General features: G+C 41.9%; 3 protein-coding genes across 6 annotated transcripts in view; all 3 read right to left on the bottom strand.

Annotated features, from left to right (window-relative positions):
* LOC131676745 (serine/threonine-protein phosphatase 2A 56 kDa regulatory subunit epsilon isoform) overlaps positions 1 to 8,100 on the bottom strand; it is a 67,606-nt gene extending 59,506 nt beyond the window's left edge. Inside the window, exon 1 of one of the 4 annotated variants that reach the window (XM_058956029.1) lies at positions 7,414 to 8,100. The gene's annotated coding sequence lies outside the window, so the exon portion shown is untranslated. Of the gene's footprint in view, positions 1 to 7,191; positions 7,323 to 7,413 lie in introns of those variants that run through there. The other 3 variants (XM_058956026.1, XM_058956030.1, XM_058956028.1) reach the window with 3 other exon arrangements.
* Positions 8,101 to 10,276: 2,176 nt separating this feature from the next.
* LOC131676244 (large ribosomal subunit protein mL43) lies at positions 10,277 to 10,955 on the bottom strand. The gene has a single exon (XM_058955365.1). It carries the CDS (start codon positions 10,885 to 10,887, stop codon positions 10,333 to 10,335), a length of 555 nt encoding a protein of 184 aa, XP_058811348.1. The 5' UTR covers positions 10,888 to 10,955; the 3' UTR covers positions 10,277 to 10,332.
* Positions 10,956 to 12,120: 1,165 nt separating this feature from the next.
* The window catches only part of LOC131676744 (uncharacterized), a 117,894-nt gene continuing 105,014 nt past the window's right edge, over positions 12,121 to 25,000 (bottom strand). Inside the window, exons 4-9 of the mRNA XM_058956025.1 lie at positions 18,140 to 18,568; positions 17,185 to 18,072; positions 16,926 to 17,129; positions 15,076 to 16,611; positions 14,493 to 15,008; positions 12,121 to 14,436 (exon numbers count right to left, since the gene is read on the bottom strand). Coding sequence (XP_058812008.1) covers positions 13,415 to 14,436; positions 14,493 to 15,008; positions 15,076 to 16,611; positions 16,926 to 17,129; positions 17,185 to 18,072; positions 18,140 to 18,568 — 4,595 coding nt within the window. The 3' untranslated portion in view covers positions 12,121 to 13,414. The remainder of the gene's footprint in view (positions 14,437 to 14,492; positions 15,009 to 15,075; positions 16,612 to 16,925; positions 17,130 to 17,184; positions 18,073 to 18,139; positions 18,569 to 25,000) is intronic.

Below are 25,000 nucleotides of genomic sequence, written 5' to 3'. Positions count from 1 at the left end.
TCATTCAATTACGAATCAAGATCGCACTCGAAATAGGCATATTTCAAGAAACAAAAGCCAGTTTCCATCAGGCGGTTTGTGGTGTTTAAGAATCATAGAGAAATGAGCCAATCTTAACCGCACTATGTTATTCATTCCTCAACCGATGAAATGTACATAAATGTACGTTAAGGTTCAAGTTACCTTTTTTGAGCATGTGTTAGTTTTGAACGCTGGGTAGTATGGGTAGGAAAAATTGTGTTCAGCTTTGCCACCGGATTATCCATTTCAACCTTTTCAAAACTCTAAAAGAAGAATATCAGCCGATTTATTAGATCACAACGATTCAAATCATGCAAAATAGCTGCTGTAAAAACCATCGGTTTCGCTAAATGGTGCTTTTGAAAAAGTGGATGTGATTTTTCGTCACACTACCACACCGTGCTGGGGTACGCAACACAACAGCGCAATGAAAAAACCACAGCCACTTTTTCAAAAGCACCATACAGCTGAGCCGATGGTTTTTCCGGCAGGTATTTTGCATGAATTGAATCGTGATGATCTAATAAATCGACTGATATTATTCTTTTAGAGTTTTGAAAAGGTTTAAATGGATAATCTGGTGGCAAAGCTGAGCATAATTTTTCTTACGCACACTACTAAGCCTTGAGGTAACTTGAGCCTTAAGGACACAGATGAAATGAAGTCGAAATAAACATTTCTCACCCTCCACCCTTGAGTTAGAGATTTATGTCCATCATGCACCCATAAGTGGTTCACCAAAAATTTTCGTCTTTAAAAGAAATACTGGTTTTTACCCAATTTTTTTATCTTTAGCGAAGATATATAGCAGTATGCATTCGTTTGCTAAACCAAAAGAAGTTTCTGCTTCACTGTGTCTCATCGGTTTAACAGAGCTTCTGGTCTAACGTGACATCACGATTGGCCAGTCGTATAATTGGAAACATGATGTTTCTGTTTCGGGATTCAGCGTCAATCCAGTGCAAATCTATTCCGGCGATAAGTTAGTATCGGATTCTGATGAGACGAATTCGAAACGAGGCCCTAAATATTCACAAATTCAAAAAGAATTGATCTTCGTGAAAAATAGCGAGAAAACCCTAGTTTGTCGTTTTCTAAGATGGCCCCGCGACGTACGTAAGATTTGTTAAATATTTTGTATTATCCCAAAATGGCGCTTCTTTAAATACAAAATGCTGAAAATGTTTTCTTAAAATTGACAGCAAATTGTCTATGAAAAGTGCAATAAAAATCCCCCGTATGCCGCCGAAGACGCAATTTTGATATTAATGTGAAAATAATTTCAAAATGAGAATTTGAAATTCATTTCCGGCCAACTAAATAAAAAGGGTTTCGAAATTTTTTTATTAGTTTTCAGTATTTGTTTATTATCAAAAATTGTAACTAGCGAGTAACGGTTCTTCCGGAATTTCCACTCGAAGTGAATTTTGACAGTTTACTTTAGCGCCCTAATCATAAGTTTTTCGGGAAATAATCGTAATTGGGCGCTCTATAATTTGAGCAAATACGTTGAATAAATATAGCAGACGCTTCTCCAACCTGTTATGATCAAAAGGGTAGGTTGAAAATAAGCTAAACACCCCTTACTTATTTATTTAGACATACTTTATAAAACGTCCAATGAAGAACATTCGCTGGGCCAACGTTGGACGACGACCAAATAACCGTTCAATAGACGTCCATCGTTGGACCAGTGTTGAACGATTTTAAAGCATTTTTTTTGCTTCTCGGTGGTTTTCTCGCGTTCATCTTACAAACTATCGTAAGCACACGGGAACCGATGCATCCCAGACCGGTTCTGTAAACCCTGTTCATCGAGCACTTGGACCGATATTTCTCTCTCCCTCTCTGTTCTGTTTCACAAAAACACTCACTGTTTTCTCTCGGATAAACTCACAACACACTGAAGAGCCCCTTGAGCCCAAAAACGTTCTACACAAAAAACCATTCAACGATGAAAGTGCACAAATATTTGCACGGTAATTCGACACACCACATTCACAGTAAATTCAATCAGTCAATCGTTCCGTCAACATTGCTCCCAGAAACATGTAAATAAAAAAACCAAAATGGCGGAGAGTACTACACACTCACTTGCCGTATCGGTTGAAAGTGTTCTTCGGCATCCTTCCTCTACATCACTTCTTCAACCATTCGTGTGAGTACCACACAAGAGGGTATCACCCGTTCTTGACAAGGCACTAGTGTGCGATATACATATGCTTGATTCTGCTCTGTGTAAAAATTTCGCCGAGTTGTTGCTTGTTCTTACTAACGATTATTGTTGTTTTTGCTGGCTGTGGGATCCGGTGTTGCGGTCGGTCGCGAGATGACACTTTCTTCCTTCGACGTGAGTGACGGTTTGTTGACAGCTATTGGATTGATTCTGCAACCGCGGAGCTCACTTACGATTCATTGATGAAGGGAATTGATGTTTCACACTTGCTGAATTCAATGTTTCATCAGTACACATCCGGAAATTTGATGTGAATTAAGGAATTTTTTTATCTCTGTCAATTGGCGATTCTACGTTGAAACCGCTCACAGATAGCGCTGGAAGCAAAGTGTTGCTGATTTGATTCTGTTCTGTCATAGTGCATATATTTTCTGTAAACATTGGTAAAAAAATAATTTTTAAACACCAAATCACCGATCAATTTGTCTATAATTGTTTATGAAAATGATGGAAAACCATCATTTTATAAGATGATGAGAAAACATCTTGCGAAAAGCGTGTAAAACATAGTGGTTTCTAATATTATTCGCAGAGCTATATGTGTGCTGTTCCGAAATGCAATTAGTTGAGCACAGTACCTGCCGCACATCATTTACCGTTCCTCCTAAGTTAAGATAAACCTTCATGAGATGGTGTAAATTCATGAAACTCTCCAGATCACGCGAGGAAACAATATATCCGGCTAATAGGAAAGTATCAGCTTTGTATCATACACAGCCGATCCTTCTCTCTGATAGTCATAACTGAATCTCCTACGTAGTCCAAAATATGAAGGAGTTTGACATTGGTACTGATTGGGTGTCGGTTTCGAGATGGAACTTCATTTATGCACCGATTTTTTAACCACAATAATACCCCGATAACAAATCGAAGAAGTGTATGAACCAAATGGTTGCAAATGGCTGTAATTTCAGAATAATTGCAAATAAAACTAAATTTCTTACTCGTTTCATTCATATTTTGGCAGTGGTAAGCTTTTTCCGAGAAGAAAACGAAGTTTTTGTTGTAAGCTACGACTCACTTGCGGGTGAAAAAAAGCAAACTGTATCACTTTGCCAGTTCATGAGCTGAATCATAGGTGTCGCATGACTAATTTTGGTTTTGCCGCAAATCGCCAATTGAATCGTTGTTTTCTCCGTTTCTCGCGTGAGATACCGTTTGCAATCATTCCAAAAGGAGGATTTTTGGACAATGCTTGATAGGAATGTAAGATAATACATCATTCAATTCAGTTTGTCGAGCTCGTCGTAGCTTGCAATGTCTTGTCGGCATTATGCGCACCATTGTTTAGCATTGCCACCTATGGCAAGCCATTGACCCGAAAAATTTAATTGATTAAATTTTTGGAGCACCTTCCTCGCAGTTTGTTACTTAATTTAGCACTGGATAGAAAATTACCAAAATATTCTCATATTCACAGTCTGTGCCGTTTTTCGAATTAGTGACCGAAAATAATTTTAAGCATTAACCACTCTCGCTGTGGAGGAAGTCGAATGAGCATCAACAGGAGAGTAAACCTTACCGTCCTAGTTTATAGTTGAGGGTCGCTGTAGGAACAGCCAACGACAACGTAGGGAGAACTCAACTGCTTTGGTTCCGGCTGATTGCAAGAGTTTTCCCGCTAAGCAGCTGCAGCAAATGTAGTGCAATAGCGAGGTGATTTAATAAATTAATATCAAGTTGACCTTAAATACTTCTAAAAGGACGTTTCAGAATATTCACCCACTTTTCAACGTGAATATCTGCTGTTGTGCTGAATGAAAAAAATTAGATTTTTGCGCAATGATTGGTTTGTACTATTCAACCAAACGAGCCAGTCTCGTTAGCAGTCCCTTTGCCGTCAAATAAACTGTGAAGCACACATAAGGCATGGTCCAGAAGAAAAATGCTACAGTTCGCGTTTTGCCGCCGTAGCAGCTGCAGCATGATTGTAATTGTCTGTCAAACGCAGATCGCTCGGTGGTTAACCAGAGCCGTCAATATGGGGCACCTAAGACTCAATCAAATACGTGAAGTTATAAACGGAGAAGTCGCGTGCCCGCTTGCACCCATTTCTGCGCTGTGTGTAAAGTTCGATACACAAAGTGGCTGGAAGGTTGGTTTTGGATTGAGCTCAACACACCGCAGGCTGCGACGTGTTGCTGCTTGTCAGTTTGCGTTGGAAAAATTAATCTATTTTTATGTTTGTGTCTGCATTAGAATGAATCTTCAAAACGTGCTAAGAATTTTGTCTTGTGAAAGACGAGCACTACATGCCTGGATTCTTATTCGGTATAGTCATCCTCAGGAGCAAACTGCCCCAATTGTTAAAAATCGATTGAAAGGTATCGGAAGCTACATCAAAGGATCGTGACAAAATATATGCTATATTTTGTGGAATAGATAAAAAAATGATTACCAATAGTACAAAAAATATTCGAAGGAACTGCATACTTTGAAAACCAGAAAGACTGGCTTTTGTTCCGTCTCTACTGACAGCCTGAAGCTGCTTATTAGGTGCCGTTATCCGACATTGAAATGTATTTGGCAAACACGTTAGCTCCCTAAAGTGTACCCGACTGTTTTGTATAACACTAATGTTTCGAATTGTTGGTACTCGGTTGCAATATATTCAGGATTTTAAAATAACAGTTTCCGAGCGAGCGAATCCGTTTTCCATTAAATCAAGAACTCAGGAAAAATAGAATAATGACAAGGATAATTCTTCTATTTTCTCTGTCGTAACCAGTGTCGTGATGCGGTAAACTATGTACCTTTATTGCCAAACACACTGATCAGAAAACAAAAGAAGATTATTATAATCATATATGCCAGTAGAAATATCCAAAATTTAACCAAAAATGTTAATATTGAACATTTCGATTGCCGACGAATTTTAGAATTATTCTTTAAGCTGATGCTCCTTCTCAACGATACAACGAACAGCGTCAACGCAACTGTATATAGACATTACACATTACACAGACATTGGGTTCTGAATTTTTTTTAAATTATTTTCCTTATAGTCTAGTAGAAATGCTGAACTCAACTAATGTCAATGGAATTGCAGCTTTCGGAGCTAGCCTTCGAACGATTGAATTCGAAATAATTAATTGTATAGCCAAAATCAATGAGCGTTGTAGAGCCATCAGCTATTTTGCTATAGAGTAAAATGTATGTACTATTCTTTCTCCGGCATGCAACTGGTTGCCTGTTCGCTACTGTACAATAACTTCCTGGCTATGCAATCAGAAGCATTAGTTCAAAGATTTAGCTTATTCGAACTATGTAATTAGTGGAAGTCCAACAGACGTCTACAAATCAGATCGACGTGTTTATCATTGGGCGATAGGTTTTGCTCATCCAGACTAAAAGAGTAACAAAGAGCATCGAAATAAAAGCATCCAGTGGCTAAAAAGGATGACACCACTATAGAGTTCGAAAAATAGGACTTTTTTCGGAAATTATTTTTCTTGGCCCAACGATTTTTCAATCGAGATTCTTTGAAATGGAACTTAAAATGCTAATTGTGATGCACAAAATGTTTTCAAATACCTTAGTCACAAACAATCGAGTTTCCCATAAAATTAAGAACTCAGAAAAATAGAAGGAAAAGTTTGGCGCTATTTTCCCCGCGTAACCAGAAGTAACAGAAACTTAAGGAGCACAACGATAACAGATTCAAATTGATTCCTTGTACCTAGTGTGAAACATGAACAAATACTGAGTGACAATGCACCCCAATATTAATTGCTAAATGTGGGAGAATTGGATTAAACCAATTTGCGCATTAAGGGCACAAAACCTAACTTGAATTGAGTTTAATTTTTTTGTGCTTCGAATTCATCTCGTCAGTAACTGGGTGTCTCGTTAGACGATATATCTAAACGAGTACCCAAATTAGCATTAGCTAGACACAAAACAATTCCAATCAGTTCACACAACACATGTGAACGTCTAAGCAAACTGACTTGTCCCGAGTGATGTCGCGGGAAGGATATGCCATAGCCATAATATAGGAGTTCGTTTTCCCTTTCGCGTCAGCAAATCAGAGCTTCTGCAATTTGCTCCCCGTAATCATTCGTAACAAGCCGGTTTGCTTAGACGTTCAAACTTAATGCAATGTAAGTTTATACCCCGTTGCATTATGTTGCTGTTGACTTCTCGAAATGTCAGGTAAGGTAATAGATTCGTAAAGTGGAGCAATTGTTGAAGGCTGCCCAACGTAGCAGAAGGTAATTCTGTGCAATTCCACCATGTACGTCATTCGGTATGGATTTTGTTCGAAAACATTAATCAAGAAAAACACGTCGTCAACTGTAATGACAACTTGGCCCAGCATACATAGCTAATTGCAGGTTCTAGTTTTGCTCAAAACTGTCATTTTTATATGGATAATATGTTTTTAACGACATTCAATTAGCAAGGGACTGGAAAATGAAGTATATTTTTAAATATTAAGAGCCATAGTACTCAAGAGAGAGAGAGCAAAGGGTTGAAGGAAGAAAGTTTTAGAAAAGCGTGGAAAGGGTCATATGACAAGCTAAGAGTTTACCGGCGACTTTCCACGCATTTCTAAAACTTTCTTCCTTCAACCCCTTGCTCCCCCTTTAGTACTATGGCTATTAATATCGAAAAATATTCATCATTTTCCAGTCCCTTGCTAATTGAATGTCGAACATAAAAAACTCACTCTTAGTCGTTAAAAAGGAATAATAAATATATAGATTATATTTTATTTCAAGTAACCACCCCTATTTCCATGCATACACTCACAAATACGGCGGAGTAACTCAGAGAAAGCTGATAAATGTGTTGGTGAGTTACTCAAGCAAATCTCTACACACATCCCATGGTTCTTTTATGTCGTGCAATCTGTCAATCTATGTTCTCAAATTTCCGACAAAAAATACTATTGAATGAATAAAATTTCTAAAAATTCCATATTAACTTACCGTTCAGGCAAATAATGATGCAAATAATGTAATATCCCAAACGTTCCTCTATCACTGCTGCCACCGATACCGATTCCGTTACATGCTATCCTGTCAAGTCTGATGGAATTTCACTCCACAACCAATCAGCCCTCAATCAAGAGGAAAATTATTGATTACAGCCACGGCATAAAAAGAACCCACAACTTTTGCTGAAAATAGCCCACAGAAACATTTCCCTACCTAAAAAGGCAGCCTTCTTCGCCCTTTGCACTTTCTTCAACCGCACGTAGGAAAAAAAACTCACCATCCACTTGACGGAACACTTCACACTTCTACCTCGGATCACCGCACAGAACGCAAACACTTTTCCGGACTTCCGCCGGAGAAACGCCACAGCTAACGAATCCGCTGCGGCCGGTGCTCCAACGAAGTGTTAGCAAAAATAAAAAAAATAACGAAAACGGGGCTTGGCAGCCTTTAGCTCCTTCGATTCGAGTTCCGATAGTCAGCTAAGCTCGTCACTTTTTTCGCCGTTCCTTCCGTCGTGGACCGCCGTCTTTTTTCCTTCTTACGCGTTCGACACTTTTCACCTTTTTTTTCTCCGTCAATGGACCAGCCGCAAAAATGAAAACGCTACTTTAACCGCCGTACCGAAATTCCACCGCACCGGAACCACTGTCGGCCACTTCCCCGATTGTAATTTCACGAATTTCGCTGACTATTTTGGCCCAGATAATCCACAGAGAGCTATTTTTCCGAATTTTGCAATCACCCCAAGATATCGCTTTTTTGCTTCGGTCTCTGCCTGCGCTCTGCAGCCACTCTTCGTCTTCTTCGCACTACCGATCCCGATCGTCTTTTCGCTGATGGTTGGTTGATTTCGTTCGCTCGTTCGTCCGCGACGTTTTTCGCCTTGCAAACACCACAGCACAGCAGAGATGCCAGGTACTTTTTTCAAATGTCTGCAATAATAATTTTAAAAGTCTGGGAAGTACAAAAAATGTCAGGAAAGCTAGTGTAACCAAAAGCCTTTATATTCAAAAATCTGCAAATATCTGCAACAAAACATAAAAATCTGCAAATATCTGCAACCAAACTAGAAAATCTGCAAATATCTGCGTCATCCAAAAAATCTGCAGCTTAAATTAAAAGTCTGCGAATTTGCAGACTTGTCTGCAAATCTGGCATCTCTGCAGCACAGAGCCAGCAGCTCACCGAGGAACGGGACACTTGCGAAAGTGAACCCGCATATTGCTATCTCTTGCCTCGACGGGTTTGTTTCGTCACGGTTGGTACCATCGAGTAGTAGATCTGCGCGCACTCTGACAATTCGCTGGCGGAAGACAAGAAAATTCACGGTGGGCTACTCTTGTGCAAGAAATTTCCCCTTTTGATAGAAAGAGGAATCAAAATTCAATGGATCGTTTTTTATACGGAGTTTGTGATTTAGTAAAAGGGCGGATGTTGCAAATGAGAAGTGCACCATCGGTATTTCGTCGTTTGCTGGTTTGCAAATAGGGGTCTTTAATGGCCAATTTTTTCACTTTAATGAAAACCGGTTTTCGGTGAAAACCGGTTTTCGGCTAATTTATCACCGGTTTTCATCCAGTGAAGAAGGTTTGCGGCTTACGGCATTTTCTAATACAGATTATTACTATGAGTCAATATTTCAATCCTTTTATTATTTCTAGGTTTGAAGCCATTGGATAAAACTTTTTATAGCTTGTTTCCTTTTAGGACCATAACATATCCAAACCCCTCATGCCTCATCAGGACTACTATAATTTGCAAATGAAACGAGATTGCATGCTGCTATCGGATTGCAAAAGTACCAGATCATGCTGTGTTTGGTGTCGTCCCGGTAAATAATAAGGCGAACAAACACGTTTGCAGATACGTCATTTAGTAGGCCAACTGTCAGTTTGTTAGTTGAATTTAATTTGGCTTTTTTAATTTTTGTTTGCTATTTTCGGCAAATTTAAGACTAAGATAAGAGACACGAACGCAATGAAATTGAAGATGAAAAGGTATTCTAGAGAGAATCAGTTATAAGCTCAGAACGGGAAATTAGGACTAGACAGGCTCTTACGGTCATGATCGAAAACAAATGTGAAGAATCCTTTGTTTACTTCTGGTAGGAGTTGGGCATTCCGTCCAAGCCTACTGAATGGTCCGTGATAGAACATATTGCATCATTATGTTATATTGCCGGCGTCTATTATTTTTTTTTTTGACAATCCATTTTTCGATAATTTACCACCATTATATGGTCGGTATTATGTCAGACCGGACTAAGTGACAAAATTTTGATTTCGAGTAAAACGAGTTTAAAGTTTGAATCGCTGCATCCTTATAATTGGAAATAATTTTTTGCCATAATTCTTGTTTATTGTTACATATTTAAAGTCTGACAAAAGTCGGATGTAGCTGACGAAATGCTTTATCCGGTGCTATCATTTTTTTTTTTTTTCATTTTTTGACGTTTTGCGACTTAGTCCGGTCTGACTTAACACCGACCATATAGGATATATCATCATCTATAGACAATTTAAGGATACTTATTTGACGCTTTTGATTGCTATTTGAGTTCTCAAAAACAAATTAATATAGGTGTTTCTAGTGCTACATTAGATGCGATAGTGATTTTTAGGCAAGTATCTCAAAATGGCGCTTGGTCCTTTTTGGCTTAACACAGAGCCATTTCTCCTTAACGCGTCAATAGCACAATACCTATAACTGAATTAGTTAGCAAATTTGCGTTTTGACCTCGTCCCATCAGAATCCGCCGCTAACTTAGGGACAGGACTAGACTAGCTCCGCATTGACGCTAGCTCCAAAAAAACGAAAGCACTATTTGTGTTTCTGAGCAAACCTTTAGTCTTGCGTGATGTACCGCAAGAAAGCCCTGTCACTAAGTTAGTGTCGGCTTCTGATGAGACGAAGAAGAAACGCAAATTCCATAACTAAATTTATTGTAGTCAAATAACCGACAAAAGTCGGAAACGTACTACTCAAACGAACGTATTCTGGCTCCAAAAGATCTATCTATCCCATCGTTTCGTTTTTCCAACATATGATCAATACTCTATTAACACAAACAATATACTTTCAATTCTTTATTCTAAACATTAGTTAAAAACTACAACGTATTCCGTGTCCTCACGCTTGTTCCGATTTCCCTTCGCCAAGCTTCTGCGCCCGGTACATCTCGAGCAACTTCTCAGTAGCCGTCTGTTCCTTCACCTGTAACCGTGACAGCTCCCGACACGGAAACTCGGTCACATTAGCCGACGGGTGCTGGTGGGTAAATGGTGTCCACGGTCCCTGCACGGATGGTACCTCGGTGTGCCACAGTTTACGTAACCGTACATCGCTGGAACCGCCAGCTTGCGTCTTTAACACTTCAACCCATTTGCGAATTTCGTCACGACTATTATTGCGGCAGTTAATCCACTGTTTTTCCCCGTTCAAATACTCGGCCGACATTACAGCCGTCCGGTGGCGGCGGGGTTTAACGTACACCACCACACCCGGATTGGCCCGGGTGAAATCGAGTAGATCCTGCTCGAGAAACTCACGCATTCCCTTGCTGGAGCCATTGTTTTTGCAGTACTTCAGCGTAATCCGTTGCAGCTGGCACACGTAGCGACCGATGCCGTTGGCCAGTGGGGCCCGCGGGAAGCCGGATTTCAGGAATAGATGAGAATTAGACATCTTTCTATGCGGTTGGGTAGCTTGGAGGGTAATCACGCACTTTTAATTTGCTAATGTAAACAAAAATATCTCAAACTGACAGCAGCCAATTGCTTAGCACGGACGCGAACCGATGTCGAACGGGAAAGGGAAATTTACGGACGTCGAGCATTAATCGGTAAAAGGGCCTAACTGATTGAGAAAAATTTTTGAAAACTGACTGAAATCGGTCGCGGTCGGATTTAGATAGGATACCGCTCTCCTCTTGTGAAATGGATGCTGATTATGTTGCGCATGGGCGATGACAGCTATGCGGCTGGTGATTTGTTTTGGTCGTGAGAAAGAAAGACGACGAGTAATAAAGCAGAAAATGACGAACCACGGCATCAAACACACGTCCAGATAAGTTTTGTCTTTTTCGGGACAGTTTCCCGTAAGTAGTACGAAGAATTCAGTGCGAAGGCAAATTAAAACCGACAAATTGTACCGGCCCGCGGCTCGGGTACTAGGAAGGTGCACGATGTCGGGTCGATAATAGGGGTAAACTAAGTGTAAAGGAGTGCGCGATATCAGCCGCCCTCGCTATAAAGCATGAGTCGAATAAGCAAAACTTTCCTCTATAGCTAATCATCAAGAAAAACGAAGCAAGGCGGATAAAGGTCGAGCCGGCGATAGTTCGCCAACGTCGCTAGGGATGTTCCAACAAAGGAGAAGCAGCGTTATTAGCAGGAGAACACGGCTGTTGGATTCCTGGTCGGTCGGAAGAAACCGTTCGTCCTCCCGCCAACTGTAGCAAGAGATCGGCGAGATCTAGCAGCACGGTGCAGCAGAGGAAACAAAAGTCTTTAAATTAATTTTGTCTGTTTACCTTTTTTGTTTATGTGCGAACATCCGAAATTCTGGAAGAAGCATCTAGGTCGTCCTGCGTCCAAACAAGAACCCAAGTAGTGGCGAAACCCCTACTTAAACCCCAACTAAAATATATTAAAACGACCGTTAAAGCGAGCAAAGAATCGTTTTCGAGTGTTACGTCTGTTAGACTTTGGTATAATTGCCAACTAGAAAAGCCTACTGGAGTATTTTTTGCATTCCGCCTCAACCAACTAACAAGTACTTCAAGCAACCGGTTAAGGATAATTGTCATCATTTTCTGAATAATGATACATTAGAGTCAATAATAGCGCAAAAAACTCGGATATTAGGAAAACAACTTTTCGGATATTCACTAGAATAAAAAAAACTTATTAACATCATGTCAACTATTTTATTCAATTTTATTGAAATAGAGCAAAAATTTCGTTCTCACATTGGGTATGCTATTATATTTACAGGGTCAAAAAATTGTGTAGCAATTCCCAATCTTTTTTTTTCGCGTTTCGTGATTTTCAACGTATACAAAACGCTATTCTCTCCGTGCTCTGTTTCCTAACAAGCGAGAGAAAAATAAATAAATAAAAGCATCTTGTCTACGACAGAACCAAAGCAGCCTAACCTAGAAAAATGAACATTTCCCGTCAGATCAAGCCTCAATTTATTGAATTCAATTCCTACAAAAGCAGCTTTTATTTTAGATTCATCTATAATTCATTAGAAAAGTTGAATGTTATTGCAAATTTCACATCACATTGGACTGTCAAATAAGTTCTTTAAAGTAGATAGAAGTGCATGCTGACAGTTAATCGCCTTCGGTGCACTCCATTCTTGTGCGATGGTCTAATTTGGTGTGAAATGGGCAAGAAACAATAAAGCTCATACAGAAGATCAAAATTATTGCTCTTGTGGGAATGTTCCATAAAATTAAGGAGCTCACGGGAAAGTATCTTGTCACTATTCTGTCCATTACACACGTGTCGCCCTGTTTGCTAGAATCAGCCTAGCCTAGTCGATCATTCCTAAAAAAATTGCTCAGTTACTTCAACTATTTACATAACTACCAAGCAAGTTTGCACTTTGGCTGTTTTGATGCTACCTTTTTGCAAGTGTTGAACGGCACCTTCAGTACATACGCGCTATAATGGTAATGTAGTAGAATGATTTGAGAAAAAAAAACATAACGCAAATAAAAACAATAGAAACCGCTCCCAGATAATGATAGTGATGTAAGTCACAATACAAACATGTACCCTTAAAATGTATTTCGTAAACTCTACACTATAACGGTGCATTCAGGAATGATTACCAATCTATATTCGATTTAGACGGTATAGAGGGAAAAGTAGGGGAAAGATTTTTGATTTTTATTCTAGTAGATTTCGTTCATCATTCAAAATTGATTGTTATGTACACAACTAGGGAAAAGCTTTTTGGCCCACGTTTCAATGTTTTTGTTTCTTCTTCATTTGTTACTTTACTTCTAAACACGAAAACAAAACACGAGTAGCTATCCGTTAGAAAATTAAGCCATCCCAGCAGGCCGTGGAAAAACCGTTGCTGCCTCAATGGAACAATTGGAACTTTTTCTTAAAAGTGAATAGTGTTTGAAAGAAAATCCTCCGAGCCTGGTTCAACCAGTTTGTTTTAGGTTCCATTTTGTCCCCACACAAACGCTTCAATTCGGCCCGGTTGCATCTCCCGTAGTGGCTCCTGCCGTTGATCGGTAGTTGTGATCTGGGAGCGATTTGGTGTCGTTCGCGCTGAGCACGAATATCGGCGAACTGTAGTCAAGGTACTTGTCTGCCCCGATGCTCATCATCCGGTTGCCGTTGCTGTAGTGTTTCATCTTGTTCTTGCCCCGTTTGAGCATCACAAACACGACCAGTATGCTGATGAGGAAGGCTGACGCCGTGGCAAGCACGAACACGATCGTCTGGAAGGTGTTCTCCGGGATGCCGGATGATTGCTGGGGGACAGGCAGGTTGGTGGAGATTTTATGCGAAAAGCGAGATTGAGTGATGTCAGCAACCAAGGCACCGTGATATAGAACAAAAGCATGATCACGGACCATTTCTTCGATAGCGAAAGCGTCATCGACCTTGTTATCTTCGATTAGGTCGAAACGTAGCAACACGCTTCCGTCGTTGTTTTCGTGTACTCGGTAATTGTCAAAAATGCTACCGATCATCGAGACAAGATCGTTACGAAGGACTTCGTACAAATTCAACAGAAGTCTTTGGTGCGGGTTGTTCAGATGCAGTTCAATATCGACGGCATCGATCGGAGTGAAGAGACAGTGGCGGAAGCCTCGCTTGAAGGTGCTGGACAGTGGAAGCTGATTGCCGGCTGCATCAACACACCAGCAGGTGTCTCCGTTGCACTGAGTTGATTCGAAGGCTCCATTCTCATCGCAGGCTACCGGGAAGGATGCTGCCTGCTTCAAGGCTTGACACCGAGTTGTTGAGGGTATTAACTTTTTACCAGTATCTTCGATGTAGTTACTTCCGTCGTCAGTTCTTGCCATCTCGATGATCTTCTCCGTCACGGCTGACATCGAGCCGATATAGCGAGGCTCCGGAGCAAAGTTTGCAATGGTGTTAGGTGCACTGGCGGAAGGAACCGTCGGTTCCAAGTTCTCATCGATGTAGTTGTTTTCATCTACCAAGAAGGTAATCTGCCGGATCAATTCCTCCATGACTAAAAATCATGAAAAAAGTGATGAAATTCGAATTATTTGGTGCTCCCTAAGTTACCTGGATCGCTGGATTCCTCTCCGCTGGTGGACAGTCGCCTTCTCGCCTGCCGGCTGCTGCACAGTGGCTCGCTGCCTTTGGTCAGTGAGCCCTTCACCGGGGCACCCTTCTTATCCGCACACCAGCAAACTCCCAGGCTGGGAGTTTCCTGGGTCGTTGTCCCATTATTGGGCCCCGTTGATCCGAGACACTGTACTGGGCTCCAGAAACCAGTCTCTGGATCGCAACGGGGCTGGAACCAAGTACTCGGCTGTCCAGCTCGCTTAGCAGCCATCGCATTCTTCAAACGCAACCGCTCGCATTGGGACAGCACTGGGCACACGCCGTTGCAGGCCTGCTCACTGTGGAAAAGGTTCTTCGATTGGCAAATGCTAGATCTTGGCAAATTAACCGGTACGCATTTATTAAGTCGAGGACTGAATCGCCATTTCGTAATGCTTTCCAAATCATTGTTGCCCGAATGATGCATCTCCGAGGCTAGGCAACTCGATTCGATGGATTCAAAGCAAACGTCTCCTGTCGAGAACAAATTTAAAATATGAAAAATTGAGAATTTTGAGCAAAATCTGTACCACACACTTACTTGTCTTAGCACAACAAGACCCACGCTTGCTGATCGGATTGAGCTGACAGATGTGCGTCGACGGACAAGCGTCGCCATCCACCTGAGGTCCACAGGTAATCTCGCGCCCACCGGATTTCAGCGGAAGTCCCTCGGGACAGACGGAATCACGAATCGGGACACAGATAGGCATCTTGGGGCAAGGTATGGATATACACTCCACTTGAATCAGTTGACATTCCTCGCCACGGGGACATGATATTTCACTACACGGATTGCGGCACTCACAGGTCTTGCACCCGTTGGCGTCGATTTGGTAGCCGTACTCACAAAATGAGCACTTTCTCAACGGGCATTCACTTTTGGAATACATTTCACAGTTTGGTTGAGTTCCTGTTGTTCGAGTTCCGCTCTTTTCGTTGCCGTATTCATCTACACACCAACAGGTATTTCCTGGACCACACTGAATTGTTCGATAGCTACCATCCGCATCACACTGTGTGATGTATTTCTGCTTTGGTGGGATTCCCAGCTCACTTGCTTGATGCAATTGGATAGTTTGCAAATGTTGACAGGCGGTCTTCAGCTGCGGTTCAACACACTGGGTACCGCACCCGTTAGAACAGCAACGTTTAGATGCTTCGCAATGAGAATCGGTTCGGCATTCGTACTCGCAAGAATCGGATTCAGCATTCTCACTTCCCGGAGGCACTAGGAATGGACACTGTCCAGGCTTCTTGGGGAAGCAAGCTGGCACAGGTGGACAATACTCACCTTCACAGGAAACTTCCACTGATCGACATTCCTGACCTTCCGGGCAGTTTACGCTGTCGCAGGGGTCACGACATTCGCAGGAAGGACACTGGCTGTCCGTATCTAGAATGAAACCGTAGTCGCATCCCATTCTACATGTTAAATCTAGACAGCCGAGTGACTCTCTGAGATCCTCGCACGTTTTCTTAGTTGCATTCATTCCACGTGTTTTCGGGATCTCGGTGCCAAAGTTATCAACGCACCAACATTCCTCAATATCAATTTCCACCAGGTCATCAAGTGTAACCTGTTTCTTTAGCAGCATAGATGGCTTAACAATCGGTTTATCTAAATTTGCATTGGCGTTCTTAGATTCCAGTCGGTTAAAATCAATGATTTTAGCAGCTCTTCCCTGAACATCAAAGTCCTCGGAGCCAGCCTCCACTGCCGACAGCTGCATCCTTTGGTGAAGGAACGACATAAGCTCATCATCCGGCTGCATTCGAGCAGTTCCGTACGCATCATCCACCTTCACCAGCTTCAGGTTCTGACTGGGAGTAGTATCACCGGATACCACATCCCGTCGAACGCGTTTAGCTTCCTCCAAAAGTTTCCTCATCTGGCGAATGTTGTTCTGCTCCAGGTAGCGACGTTGATCGGACCGGTTGACCCGGGTCTTCCGACGGATGCACTGCACGGCTTCGTAGCCTCCGTCCAGACCGCAAACTGGTGGTGGTAGCGCTAATTCCATACCCTCGACCGTTCCCTCCATGCGATCCGAAAAGTCGCGCAGGTATTCGCACACTGTTAGGAAGATAGGGATGGGGTTCAGGTAGAGCGTTATAGTTAAAAAAAAAAGTTCGAGTATTTCGGGTCGAGGAGGGGAACTTCGCCGATGTTTGTGATTTGAAGCGATACGGTAGAACATTTACAAGATCTGTTCAAAAGCAAACGGACCGAAAACGATTTATACGTTAGAAGTGAAAAATTAAAAAAAAATCACTTATAGAAGACAAAGAGTTAGAGCCGGCCAACTACGTCCTCCACTCAAACCAACAAACATGATGACGCCACCGAAAAAAGCTCATCCCAGACACTCGAACTTGAAACCAACTTACTTGATTGTTGCCGACTCTCCGCCACTGGAACGGTGTCGTTCTCCATCGGGCAGCAGACACTGCCCGTTTCTCCGTGCAGCTTCATACATTCGTGCGTTTCCGGACAGTTAATCGTATTGGATAACGAACGTTTGCGTCCCAAGGTATCATCTTCTTCGTCGTCGAAGAACGTACGACTCTGGTACTCGCGACTTTTTGGACGATCTGTCAAGAAGATTCGGTCAAAAATATAACCCTGAATCGGGTACCGGAAACTCACCCAGATGACAATACAGTAGTTCACCGGTAACGTTATCCGCCAGCGGAGTACCCATTTCACAAGGATTAGAATAGACTAGATCAGGTTTGCAAACTGGTTCGGAGGAACACAAACCCGAGAACGAGGTACACTTGGGATCCTTGGCAACTTCGCAGTGCGATCCAGATGGACAAATGAACCCTTCACACGGTTCAGAGCATTCACAAGTCGGACAGCCGTTGTGATCGTTCTTGAAACCATACTCACAGACTGCTGCACAGATGTTGTGGTCACACAACCCCTGTGAACCATCGACACTGCGCCCACCACTGCGGCCGATCATATTTTCAATACCATCACAGTTGACCATCTGGGCAGCACCCATCGTTCCCTTGATCTTGTTGCCATTCTTCGGATCGACGCACCAGCAAACCAATCCGTTTCGGGAGCACTGGCGTGTAGAGAAACCTCCTCCGGGACCGTCGCACTGGGGAACATACCCGCGACCCTCACGCTCATTAACCGACAGCAGTTCCGACAACATTCGAGCTTGGTGGCAAACGGTAACATTGTGTGGCTGTTGACAGTTGCGTCCGCAGCCATTGGACGTACAGCACTTCTGCATCTGAGGACACTCCAAATCGTGTCCGCAGGGTGTGCCACAAAGGAATCCGGTGCTGTCGGTAGACATGATCTCTTCTGGCTTTGGACAGGTTCCAGGTTTTTCAAATTGCAGCGATGCCGGGCAGCAGACTCCGTAGTCGTTACCGGATTGGACTAGACAACGATACAGTGGAGGACAGCTCGGTTTGCCCGGATCGTTACCACAGAGGAATGGCCTAGCTGTGCCGCTGATTGCGAGTGGTTGCCCTGCCGGACATAGGTCGGCCAGTGATCGAGCTTTACGACCTGTTTTAGGATGAATGGAATTAATTAATCTGATAAAAATTTGAGATGATACTAGCACGATACTTACAAGTCGGCACCGGTGGACAGGGTTCATTCTTGCAGGCAACTTCCTGTGGTTCACATTGCTGTCCCCGAGGGCATTGGACTCCGTCGCAGGGATCACGACATTTGCAGATCGGGCAGCCACTGGTATGATCCCGAGCGAATCCAGCCGGGCAGAACATCCGACAGCTAGAGGCTTGACAGGCGGTTTCGATTACGGTACAGTTGACGTCATCGGCACTGGGCTTTCGGCTATCGGCTAGCTCGACACCGTACTCATCTACGCACCAGCATTCGGTCCCGTTGAGCTCGTTCGAACACTGAACCGGCTCGAAGTCACCGAGAGCCGTGCAGCGAGGTATTCGCACCGAGTGAAGCAAGCTATCGCCTAGTGACTTGGCGCGTCGTGACTCCGCACGGCGCAGATGCTGACATGCTGTTAATTCTATGGTTTCTGCAAAAAAAAAACGAGAGGATGGAAATGGGGGATCATTGAATGTTGGTATAGAACAGATTTTTTAAAAACTACCTTCCTAACTATACGTAAAGGACTACTGTCGATAGAATTGATATTTTTCTTTGTTTAACTTTTGCTTGTTATGAATGCGAAAATCCGAAATTTTCGGAACACGCATCTTTGCCGCCCTGTAACAAAGGGTCAGCTGAGATCCACGGCTCCGTTAAGCTACCGCTATGAGCCGTGTCAAATGAACGAATTATAAAAAAGGGTCAGCTGGACAAAATAAAACTTAACACTAAGTAATGCAAAAAGTCTAATCGTCACAGCCAATACATGTAGGGATCCTGGAAAATTACAGACGTTCGCCTATAATTTTCCTTGTCAATATTAATGTGTGTGGCACATATGATATGTGAAACAATCATTAAAGCGGCCAGGTAAACTGTGCAGCGTATAATGTAGAAGATGATTCAAAATTATAAGGCCATTAAATTATTCATTTAAAGAATTTAATTAACGCACCATTTTGAACCCTGAATAAGGAAGAAACGTGGACAACCGTACCAACCGTTTCAGTTCAAAGGGGTTTTGACAAATCGTTGGAAGTGACTTGGCTAAATAGGTTAATGTCACTCCTTTGGTTCTAGCTTCCTGGGATGGGACAAAGGTATTTAGACCTGTCCTGGCTAATACGCCTACGTTATAGCGCCTTTATTCGCTCTTAGAAACCAAAAAAGATCGGAACGAGCTCACTAATAAATGCAGGGTCCAACATAATCTATCTTCAAAATAGCTTCCGTGGTGTGTGGCGCTGCCACTCTTTTCTTCATCGGTTCTGGTAGCTGCCCACTGACACTGTGATAAGATGCTTCGTCCGGGGAAACTTCCGAAAAAGAGCCACCGGTGCTGACAGATTTGCTGGATCCGATTGGAGCTTATGTGGTTCGGTTTCGTTTGTTGATGGTTGATGATATAGAAAACACGACGTTTTCGAAATGCTGCTATAGCTGCTGTGAGTGAGGTTTCCTGCGGAATGTCACCCGCAGCACCTGGTTTATCGATAGTCTTGAGTTGGCCCCAGAGCAACAATGAAAGCAATGAAATTGAAAGACGGATAGGTATTCTAGAGCGAATCAGTTATAAACTCAGAACGGAAAACCAGGACTAGGCAGGCTCATATGGACATGATCGAAAGGAAATGTGAAGAATTCTTTGCCTTCTGCTGAGTAGGAGTTGGGCGTTGCACCCAAGTCTACCGCATGGTCTATGGTAGAACATAAATCATCATCATGTTTTAGCGCCGACGCCAAATCCTAATTTTCGATTTCAAAGCTTGTGGTTGAAATTACGAACCGTTTCAAGAATCCATGGTTTACTTCAATTTTGTCTTATTAGATGAATCTTTAAAATGTGAATATAAAAGATCATAAGTAGTCCAGAAATAAGATATTTCCATGGAAATTTCACAAATGACTAAAGAAGAGTATCACATTCTCTGGTTAAAGATTGAACGCTTTTCATTAAGTCCTTCTGAATAATAGTAGTTTGACACATTGAATTTTTTTCTAAAAAACCATTTTTTTTAAATCACCCGCATTTGTTTTTAAAAGTCCACGTGTACATCGTAGGAAGGGGGTAAGGGGACAGGAATTGTCCACGCTTGTCTACGGAGGAGGTCAAAAACGACGGTTTTTTTTGTACACGTGGTATGTGAATGGCCCCTAATATGAAGTGAGGTGTTGCGAAGTGATAATGAATTGAGGTAACATGAAGTGAAGGGATATAGAAGGAAGTGACGCGAAGTTACGTGTAATGAAATGATGTGAAATGTATGAATGCGAAATGACGTGAAATGAAGTGAGTTGTAGGTGAAGTGAAAAGATGTGAAGTGAAATGTTGTGCAGTACAGTGACTTAAGCGAACTAAAGTTACCTGATGTGCCGTGACGTGACATGACGTGACGTGACATGACGTGACGTGACATGACGTGACATGACGTGACGTGACATGACATGACATGACATGACATGACATGACATGACATGACATGACATGACATGACATGACATGACGTGACGTGACGTGCGGGTTAGAATTAAAATAGAATTAACTTTGCATACACATTCTATTTAAAAAATACCCACGTTGAGTTTTTAAGATAAATTTTCACTTAACGGGGTTTTTACCCATTTCAAATAAAAATTACTATTTTTCACGAAAAATTTTGCCTTTTTATGAATAAACACCCCCATAAATGAAAAATTATCTCAAAAACTCAGCGTAGGGGTTAGGTATTTTTAACATAGAGTGTGCATGCAGTTTGAAAGAAATCGGTGAAGCATTTTTTTGAATGGCAGGTAACACCGCAAATCATGTTTTTTCCAGAGACGTTGAACAAAAATCTTCCGTCACCGAGTCGTTTGTCGATATTTTTGCATGAAAAAATTACAGCACGTTATTGAAATGATACACCATAATGTAGAAAAGTTTTGATAAATTTGCTTGACGCAAAGTTTAAAAAAGATCGCAAAATGAGTGTTTTTTCACGTTGAAACCTTTACCACCCCCCCCCCCTTTAAGTGGAATGAAATAAAATGAAAAGAAGCGCAATGAATTGATACGAAATGACGTGAAGTGAAATGCAGTGATTTGAAGCGAAGTAATATGAAGTGAGGTGATGCGAAGTGACAATGAATTGTGGTAAAGTGTAGTGATAAAAAGGGAAGTAACGCGAAGTTACGTGAAATGAAGTGATATAACTTTATTGATGTGCTTTATTGATGTGAAGTGGCGAGAAATAAAGTGATTTGCAGGTGAAGTGAAAAGATATGAAGTGAAATGTTGTGCAGTTTAGTGACTTAAGCGAACTGAAGATAACCTGATAGCCGTGACGTGACATGACATGACATGACATGACATGACATGACATGACACGACATGACATGACATGACATGACATGACATGACATGACATGACATGACATGACATGACATGACATGACATGACATGACATGACATGACATGACATGACATGACATGACATGACATGACATGACATGACATGACATGACATGACATGACATGACATGACATGACATGACATGACATGACATGACATGACATGACATGACATGACATGACATGACATGACATGACATGACATGACATGACATGACATGACATGACATGACATGACATGACATGACATGACATGACATGACATGACATGACATGACATGACATGACATGACATGACATGACATGACATGACATGACATGACATGACATGACATGACATGACATGACATGACATGACATGACATGACATGACATGACATGACATGACATGACATGACATGACATGACATGACATGACATGACATGACATGACATGACATGACATGACATGACATGACATGACATGACATGACATGACATGACATGACATGACATGACATGACATAACATAACATGACATGACATGACATGAAATGACATGACATGACATGACATGACATGACATGACATAACATGACATGACATGACGTGACGTGGCGTGACGTAACGTAACGTGGCGTGACGTGACACGACATGACATCACATGAAATGACGCGCGGTTTAGAGTTATAACTGACATGAGTTTTAGATATGCGCGTGGCATCACCAGACATGACTTATGCAATTTCGTCGTAATAGCTTGCTTGAACATGTTCGGACTGGTTCTTGTACTTAATAAATAGAGCATAGATTAAGGACATCACAATTCGATTAACTATCATATCGTAACCATAAAAATTCCGAGAACAAAATGCTTTTTTCGTTTATCTCTTGCAGGGAATGGGTTAATAATCAGTTCCAATAAGTCCACAACGTGGTACTAGTACAATACTGCGAAGCTTTATTTGCATCACTGACGACTTAGCACGCGCTGTTAGGAGCATGATACATTGGACATCAGCCCGCTAAAAATAGACTGATGCAAATGTAAGCGCGTCTACTTCTATCTACTACCCAATTCTGAAACAATTATAGATACCAGACTAGCTCACAGTTTTAGCAATACTCACACGGCCGGCTGTTTGGAGTTAAATTGCTGCAGTTTAGGGGAAAATTAAATCACACTCGCTTACTTCCAGACCAGGCCAGATTTCGCCTGAATGTCACAATACTGTTCATTCAGTGCGCTGTACGACTTATTGTTCGAAATGAGTCCGTTTTTTTAATGCTGAAAATGTATCCCAACAATCCAAAATTCAATCGTCCGGTCACTAAGTGAGTGTCGCATTCCGATGAGACGAAGTCGAAACGCAAAGATATTTTAAACAATTTTCTCCTTTTTATTAACAATTCTCCATTTAAGAGAAAATAGTTTCTGCTAAAAATTCAACAAAGGAGCAATAAAGCATAGTGTAGCGGTTCTCAAACTTTTTCGTACCACGGACCCCTTAGAAATCACCCTCGGTTGCTGCGGAACCCCACGGATAGACATCGATTTTGAATGCTATCAATATGTTATTTTCAGTTTTTTAGGAACCAAGACTTGAAATTTCAATATGTACTCGGAAAATATATTTTTCTTCGAGAACGCCCAGCAACGACTTCACGGCCCCCTAGGGGTCCGCTGACCCCAGGTTGAGAATCACTGCCATAGTGCATATTGCATTGGCTTGCTGAGACCAAGTTTCGATTTCATTAATTCTCATCAGCTTAATCAGAACTCCTTTTCTTGCGGGACATCACGTATGACTAGGAATTTACTCAGAAACACAAATAGTGTTTCCATTTTCTGGAGCTAGCGTGAATCCTGTTACCTCCCTATGACTGTTTCTAGTTCAGAGTTCAAAAACACATCGTAACCTACCACGTCTAAGGGCAACGGGAGAACACCAAGCTTAATCACCATCATGGATAAATTTATTATCAAATAACAAACGCTCCACCATAGCCGGAAAATTCAGTTCTGAATGTAAGAGTGGCAAGAGCATGAGCCGAGGGGGACGGCGACTTCGATGAGCGTGCCATCGCATTAATTCGCAACCGAAGAAGAAGCAGAACCAGAAGAAGCCGGTTGGCCTTCACAGCCTATTATCCACTCAAGAATTTGTCGCTGTCTCCACGACACAAAGAGAAACCAATTTGAGCTGAGCTCTATAGCAGCTGCAAAACCGCAGGGATTCTTACGGGGTAATTTGCATATTTATTTTGTTTTTGGATAATCGAGTGTCGCGTGGGTTCCGGGATTTGCTGCGAGTGTTTGGCTGGAAGGAAATTGTGAGACGGGGATTTAGATCTAGATTACGGTAAATAATCTATATTTGCTAGGAGAGTTTATGGCCTCGGGATGGCATGAATTTGTGGAGTTCGCTAGGTAATAAATGAGTGCTATGAATTTTAATACTTAGGAGTTGTTTGTTATCATTCGAACAGATTCAGTTTGAGTGCTACCTCGGCCAATCAATCAAACATCAAAAAATGTTGAAAATCTTTTAAATTATTTCTAAAATTGAAAAAAAAAAGTCCTCGAAACTGTCGGATAAAGACAACACGTCATTTTCGACTCATTCAGCCGATATAGATTTATAGTTTGCTGGTAAACTGTTGATCGCAAGGAAACAGTATTTAAAAGATAATTGAATTTACTGTCAAAATTAGCTTAAAACAACTAAGAACTCGATTCAGATCCTTCCTCATCATACATACGTATAACTTCTGTGGAATCAGGCCAAACCATCGCCCCCGTAAAAGACTTAGTTTCATTGGATTTGTCAGAGAATCCCGAACCAACCAACGAACAAACCGGAACGATTTTGGAAATTGTTCCAACACACATGCGGTTTCACTACTTGTGGATGGGCAAAGCTGTACTACATCCTGTTGCGGAACTTGACCTTCTGTTTTGACAGACTTCGCAGCCAACTCATTACGAACAGTACAATAACATGCGTTACGGTCCTATTTCCACTATCAATCCCCCCCGCTCCCCTAACGGGACTCGAACATAAAATACGACTGGCTTTTGAGACTTGCGCCTTACCGCCTGTACCACCAGTCCATGGGGAATGTGGTTAGCAGCAACCTGTTGATCCGCTGCACCGAACAAATTGGCATATGGTTGCTGACATTGTATCGCGATTTGTGTTGTGTTTTGACACATATTTTAATCGAGTTCCAGTAGTTAGTATATTCATACGGTTAGTTTCCAACTAATTTTAATCTCCGGATCTGCAGTATGCAATTATAATTGAAAATTTCTCTTCACATGCAACCCGGTCAGCTGTTTTGTACCCACTTCGAGGAAACGCATGCCAACAAAGCAAGCTCTAATCGCCATCCTTTCTATATGAATCGTCATTCAGTCCCTACGTTATACCTGTGTCTCCCAACAAAAGCCACTGACTGATGCTCTATAATCACAATTCACAATG

This window comes from Topomyia yanbarensis, chromosome 1 (assembly GCF_030247195.1).
Source record: "Topomyia yanbarensis strain Yona2022 chromosome 1, ASM3024719v1, whole genome shotgun sequence".
Lineage (NCBI taxonomy): Eukaryota > Metazoa > Arthropoda > Insecta > Diptera > Culicidae > Topomyia > Topomyia yanbarensis.
Note: the sequence above shows the minus strand (reverse complement) of the source record. Positions and strands in the feature narration are given on the sequence as shown.